Genomic DNA, 7,500 nt, shown 5'->3' on the forward strand with positions numbered 1-7,500 from the left:
TAAAGGAAACCTAGTTTGTCGGAATGACAAAATTCGTAAATTATCAGCTCTAGAACGAACATACAACGTTCATTCATGTGGACAAAATATATGTCAACAGTTAAGGTGTCATAAGCCAGTGGTTGGCCCTTGATAGGAGATAATTTCCTAAACTGGAAAAAATCGCCTGTTTTTATCCAAAATTATATCTGAAAAAGCCGTTATTGTACCGAAGGATTCCAATTAATACTAAGTTTGGCAATATAGGGGAAATTAAGGCAACTGTTAGAAGGTATTAGATAGAGATACAAGAATCTACCATATACTCATATTATAAGACGAAGATGCATCACTTTTATCTGAGTCGGAATTCAACTGCATGTATTTATTTCTAGCATTGAGTTCAACCTAATGTTAATGTAAACCTTTTCGGTACCATGGGGCACTATAAGGAATTTTGATATCGTTCAAGCAGGGTATAGTTCTCTTATGAAACTGTTTGACGTTTGTCAGTTCAATATCCATTGAATGTGTTATGATACTGAAGGTTTAAAGCTGAAAGGAGAATGCAGATTCAATATATTTTGTCCTCTGAGATCTACGACCTCATCAATTTAATTTGATTCGTAATCTGATGTCTCTGCATCCTTCCAAAATCATCATATCATCCTTCTAAATGTTAATTGAAGTACAACACCGGCTACGCGAAGATAATTTTCTTTGATTTATTCGTTGCTGTTACGCTTCTAATGTGTTTGTTTACCTACTCTCTCGGTTGAAAAAAGATGACGAGACTTCAGTCTCTATCGAAGGCAGAAGTATATTTTGATGCTTTCCTTTCATAGTGTTTATTTCTACGACTGTGGCCATTCTTTATAGTAGTTGTCCAACATCAATTTATTTTGAATAACTTGCATGAATATTAAAGTATCCCCTTCTGCTTGCAGACTCAGAAGCACCCAGAATACACTGGCCCATCGCTTGGGCCCAAGATGGCCGAGGAGCACAAAAGGGAATGGAATGAGGACCAGCAGCGTAACCTTCGGGACGGCCAAATCGGTCTGCAGGCCGGTTACAACAAGGGTGCCACCCAGGCTGGCCAGGGAAGCTTCGGCAATACCAGGCACATGTAAGCTCTTTGGTACCAAGGGCGCAAGGAACGAATGCATAGTCTGCAAAAGATCGCCGACGTCGATATCATTCGCAATTTGCCCGAGACGCAAAAAGGCTACATTTGAAATGTAGCCGTTAGAGATAATCACGATCATTGTAAAGATTAAATCTAAATGTGAAATTGAAGTCCATCATACAAAAAAATAAAAAAAATAAAAAAAGGAATGTGGTAAATATTAGCTAAATGGCTAGATTTGTATTAAGAAATGAAAAAGAAACTTTATAGGTTTAAGTGTCCATGAGAATCCACATCACCAGTAATGATCAAGAAATCTAGTTGAATTTGAAAACAATAATCATCGCAACGAATGAATGATTCATAAACATCTAGTACATATATTAGATTACATTTTATGCTTTGGTTCACTGTTAACATATCCAGAACAAATGCTAAAATGAAAAATAAACAAACAAATAAATAAAAAATATGCATCAACCAACGCTCTATCTTTCATTTATTTATGAATAATATATTTCCTTTAATTTCAAGAGAAATGCCACCAGGTTTATTCTACTCCTGATTTATATAATATCTGAAACACACGCACACACATACACACACGCACACACATACACACGCACATACACACACTGCTTCGTCATCGGAGAGGAAGGAGGTCCAGCGATTGAGCTCCGACTTAGTGCTTTGATGTTTGAATCAAGAAAAACGCCTTGTTGTTGTTTTTCTGGATGTAGCGTTGTGTTCTCGAGTGACCGGTAAGGTATTTAATCCAGTACTTGAAAAAGTATAGTTTTTAGCACAAAATGGAGGAAAGTAAAGAAGAAAAAAGAATCAACGAACCAACAAAGAGAGGATTAGATATGAGTAGGGTGGAGCCGCCACTAGGGGTGATCCCAAAGAGAACGTGTATAAGCGTCACTCCGAAGATCGACTCAGGTATGAAAGTTTTTTTTTTTTGGGGGGGGGATTTCAGAGGAAAAGGGGAGCAATAAAAGATTATGAACACGTAAAGAGAAACTAGGATTTGCAGGGCACTAAGGAATTGAGACATCAACGACGTGGTAGATGAATTAATTGATATTAAAATAGACCATAGAGCTTTACAATTAGAGATGTCAAACTTACGCTGTACTAACGGCGAAATAATCAGAGAATCAAGTTTTCTAAAAAAGTGAACTAAGTGTGGTTAAAAGAGAAAATGAAAGAAAGGAAAATGAGGACAGAAACAAAAAACAAAGAACTAAAGAAAGAGGTCAAAGAACAATTACAAGCAGTGACCGAAAAGATGGGAGAATCAATCAAAGAGACAGATCTTATTGAAATAAAAAATCAGTGGAAACAGGAACGTGAAAATAAAAAAAAAAAAATTCAAAGAAATAATACAACAGCAGGTAGAAGAGAATAAAAAGGAAACAGTGATTAAAGTAATCAAAGAAAAGAGGAAACTGGGTGAGAGACACAGTGGAAAAAAGAAATGTATTGTGATTTACGGTATCAAAGAAAAACATAATGTACACAAATACCAAAGAGAAAAAGAAGAGAAAAAAATTGCGAAGGAAATATTGAAAGCGGTTCAGGACGAGGGTCAAGAATTGGAAAAAAGGAAACTGACGACGTGCATAGTATGGGTACATACTCAAAAGAAATATCTACAGGCCAATGAAAATGAAAATGAGGACTCAAATGATAGCTGAAGAAATACTATCAAAAGCGGTAAAACTAGTAAACAGTTAAACAAAAATGTGTGGATAAAAAAGGAAATGAACGATGAAGAAATAGAGAAAAATAAGGCACTAAAAATGAAGCCAAGAAAAAAAACAAAAAAACGAGAAGATCGGAGGCTGATTTTTTTTTATTCATTTATTTATTTATCCATTTATTTATTTTGAGAGAAAATGCTGGATCTGAGACTAAGAAAAGGGTACATCAGAAAAAATGGAAGCATAAACCAAAAAAAGAGAAGAAAAGAAAAGAAATTAAAAGTGGTATACACAAACATGGACGGTATGATTTCTGGAATAAATGAATTAAACGACTATTTGTTAACAGAGAAACCAGACATAATGGGAATTGTGGAGACAAAACTGAAAGGTTCTATACAATCAAGTATGATAGGATAAGATTTATACAACCATTGGTCGAAAACAGGGGAAGGAGTCATGTTATTGACTAAAAAGGGCTTAAATGTAATAAAGATAACAAAAGGTAAAGAAAATATGGAAATGATCACAATTAAAGTTGAAAATAGCAATATGAAAAGCAGAAAGTTTATAGTAGTACATGCCCCCAAAAACAAAGGCTCAAAATTACTGAAAGACACAAAGAATGAAGTATCTGAGATACTGATGGATGGAGGAAACATAGTAATTATGGGAGACTTTAACGCAAAGGAAACAAAGGAAATAAATTGGGAAGAATTTACAATAAAAAGGTGGAGAGGAACTCTGGGGCAACATTCTACTGGATTTGACCATTGATTATACATTGACTCAATGGGTCAAGGAAAACACTAGATATAGAAACAATGAAGAACCATCGAGACTAGACTTGATATTCACTTCTGAGCCTGAAATCCTGGACAAAATGAATCATAAGACACCAATTGGGAAGAGTGACCGCATACTAATAGAGTTCGAACTAAAGGAACAAAATGATGTGAGAAGAAATGAGAAACACAGAGAAGGAAGATTAATGTATAACAAAACTGAATTGTAAAACTTAGATTTTTTTTTTTTTTTTTTGAAACGCTAACTGGGAAAAAATCAAATGATGATACAAATATGGAAGAGAAATGGAGCATATTTAAAGAAAAATACAGAGAGGGAACAGATAAACATGTACTTAAGAAGAAACAAAAAAGGGTTTACATAAGTTGTTGATACAACAAAAAGTGTAGTGATGCTAAAGATAGACAAAACAATGCCTCGAAAAGATGGAAAAAGACAAAAAATTACCAAGTGGTAAACATACATCAAACTGAGAAATGAATATTTAGATATACGTAGAGAGGAAAAAAGAAACTACGAAAAATATATAAAAGACAAATGCAAAGACTAACGTAAACTATCTTACAGATATGTAAATGACAAATTAAAATACAAACATGAAATAGTGAAACTGCGCGAAGGAAACAGAGAATATATAGAAGACGTAGAAATGGCTGAAGCAATGACCAGGCATTTTAGGTCTGTATTTACAATTGAAAGATCATAAATTTGGGATGAAGGACAGCGAGAAGGATACCCCAAAATGAAAGAAATAATGGTGACACAGAAAGAAATAAGGGACCAAATAAAGAACCTTGACGTCAGACAGTCATATGGGCCCAATGGAATATCGAACTAGATATTGAAAGAATGTATAGATAAACTTATAGACAAAATACACAAGATAATTGACTTCTCACTCAAAGAAGGAAAAGTACCACAAGATTGGAAAATGCAAATATTGTACCAAAGAAAATCCAACAAACTATGGACCGGTATTCCTTACAAGCACAATTGCAAAAATATGCGAAAAGGTTATTAAAAAATAAATGGATTAAACACTTGGAAGAGAACAATATACTAAACCCCAAACAATTTGAATTTAGAAGTGGAAGATCATGTACTACAAACTTAATATGCTTTTACTCAAGATTAATAAAGATAATACAAGAAAGAGACGGATGGCCAGATTATGCTTTCTTGGACTTACAAAAGGCTTTTGACAAAGTATCACGCAAAAAGCTACTAAGAAAAATTGAAATAATAGGTGGAATACAAGGAAAATTATTGGAATGAATGAAAGATTTCTTGAACGGAAGAAAAATGAAGGTGGTACTTAGAGACAAGAACTCAAATTGGGAAGATATGATAAGCGGAGTCCCCCAAGGCTCTGTATTGGCTCCGATAATGTTTGCTATTTATATAAATGACATGGATGAAGGCGTGGAATGTTATATGAACTTCTTTGCAGATGATGCGAAACTATTAAAGAGAATAAGTACAGAGGAAGATTGCAAATCTTTTCAAGAAGACCTGGACAAAGTCTGGAAATGGAGTCAAAAGAGTGAAGTGAATTTCAACATTAAGAAATGTAGTATAATGGAATTTGGAAGAAAAAAAAAGTAGAATCTTGGGTCAATATAAAATTGGTACAAAGGAAGTAAAAGAAGTAAACTCAGAAAGGGACCTAGGAGTAACTATCTCAAATGACATGACACCAGACAAACATGTCAACAAATTAGTCGGAGAAACTTTTAACTTATTAAGATCAATTATAGTGGCCTTTGACTACATGGGGGAAGAAATGGTATAGGAAATACTATTTACACTGATAAGACCAAAATTGGAATACGCAGTGTCTCTTTGGACACCTAGTACAAAATAAATGAATAGATAAATAAGAAATAAAGAAACTAGAAAGAACTCAACGAGCAACGACAAAGGTGGCACCAACACTTTGCAATTTGACATACGAACAAAGATTGGACAAACTAAATTTACCAATCCTAGAACAAAGAAGAGAATGAGGTGACTTGATAACCATTTACAGAATTATGAAAGTGATGGAAATTCTTGATAGGGATGACCTACTAAAATGGGACAGAAGAAATACAAGAGGACACGAGAAGAAACTTATGAAAGACATTTACATAAGAAATCTGAAAAAGTATAGCTTTCCACACAGAGTGATAGATATCTGGAATAAACTGAGTGCTAAAACTATACATGACTTTAAGAAAAAACTGGATGCGGAAAGATACGACAGCGGGTCACTACGAGCATAGGTCTCCTCCCGCAAAATACAACTAGGTTTAATACAACTAGATAAAACACACACACACACACACACACACACACACACACACACACACACACACACGATTCGGTGGTGCGGTGGTGGTTCCCGACCGCCACTACGGGGGTCCGGGTTCGAATACTGCCCAGGAGTGAAATAATTTCAGTACCACTGAGCTGTAAGTCGTTACTCCAACTCTCGTGGGCGGGGAGTTTTGTGTGTGTGTGCGTTTAAGGTCACAATATTACCCATGGATCGGTTATATATGAGCTCTGAGCTCTCTTCCGGGAGGAAAATAGCTGTCGATCACGAGTCCAACACGTGGTTCAAGACCATGGTGACCCATGGTGAATCACCCCCCCCCCACACACACACACACAGGGCTGAAATAATTTCGTGTCGTGTCGTTACTCTAACTCTCGTGGGCGGCGAGTTGGTGGTGTGTGGATGTAAGGTCACAGCATTACCCATACATCAGTCATATACGAGCTCTGAGCTCTCTTCCGGGAGGGAAATAGCTGTCGATCACGATTCCAACACCTTATCTAAGACCATGGTGAATCACATACACACGCACATTATCGGCCCTCACTTATTGATTTGGCGACTCAATTCTTTTAGTTGTTGGTTCTCTCACCTCACTAAATTTTTCTGTCTAGGAAAATTAAATTCTAAATTTTTCTATATTTTTCTTCTGTTCAGTCCAATTAACAATACAGAACGCACTCTCCGAGGTCTTTCTAAGGAATCCCCCGAGAGCACGTATACAAGCTCCTACGTGAGCTTTGAAGTGACTTAATGATTTCTTTAACCCGAAAAATCTTTAATTTTATAAATAAGATCCTCCCCAAAGGACGTGATCTTACATTCGTGAACCAATTAGAATTTTCTCCTTCACAATTTCACCAATCAGATTATTTGTTTCGTGCCTTTGCGGCAATATTGTTTACTTGGAATAATCTCGAGTTTAGCATAATTTTCACTTAGGATACAAAGGAGTGTCATTTCAGCAATATGTAAATATATTCAAGCTCCCGAGCCCAGCTATCTTATTACCTACACAAAGCGGACTCAGACAGCTCGCTTGGACTGTTATTTACAAACAACCTACCTATAAAATGCAACAATCCATCTTCGATCCCTCTTTCTACCCTCTTTTCTACCAGCACCTTACGCACATACACACACACATATAGATGAAAAAAAAATGAAGGAAAGATACATGAGGACAGTAGTAAAGGATACAATGTCAAGATGGAGAGCAGTAAAGAGTGGATTTCTACAAAGTTCGGTGCTTACACCGATCTTGCTTCTTGCCCATGTCAGTTGTGATGAAAGTTCCAGCAAGGTATGTCAATATGTTTGCAGATGATGCAGAAATCACGAGAAGAGTGAAAAATGAGGAGATCTATAGATTATTGCAATACGATCTAGATCTAAGAATGGGGAATTAATTGAAAAAAAAATGTAAAGTACTGGAAATGGAGAATATAAGCAAAATGCCATCTTTAGAATATTCCTTTGAAAGCGTGTCTTTATCTTTTGTTCGTACAAAAGGGGTAATAAAAGGGATACTGTCCCGTGTAATATTTCACTACTGAGGA

The 7,500-nt window shown here is 35.8% G+C and overlaps 2 protein-coding genes across 2 annotated transcripts in view; one reads left to right on the forward strand and one right to left on the reverse strand.

Moving 5' to 3' along the window:
- Positions 1-1,593, forward strand: part of LOC143035154 (muscle-specific protein 20) — a 23,787-nt gene extending 22,194 nt beyond the window's left edge. The window contains exon 4 of the mRNA XM_076201787.1: positions 927-1,593. Within this exon, the coding sequence (XP_076057902.1) occupies positions 927-1,112 (186 nt within the window). The 3' untranslated portion in view covers positions 1,113-1,593. The remainder of the gene's footprint in view (positions 1-926) is intronic.
- The window catches only part of Mp20 (muscle-specific protein 20 transgelin), an 88,011-nt gene that overhangs the window by 33,089 nt on the left and 47,422 nt on the right, over positions 1-7,500 (reverse strand). The window lies entirely within an intron of this gene.

Source organism: Oratosquilla oratoria, chromosome 18 (assembly GCF_046742065.1).
Source record: "Oratosquilla oratoria isolate Oo_2021 chromosome 18, ASM4674206v1, whole genome shotgun sequence".
In the NCBI taxonomy this organism is placed as follows: Eukaryota; Metazoa; Arthropoda; class Malacostraca; order Stomatopoda; family Squillidae; genus Oratosquilla; species Oratosquilla oratoria.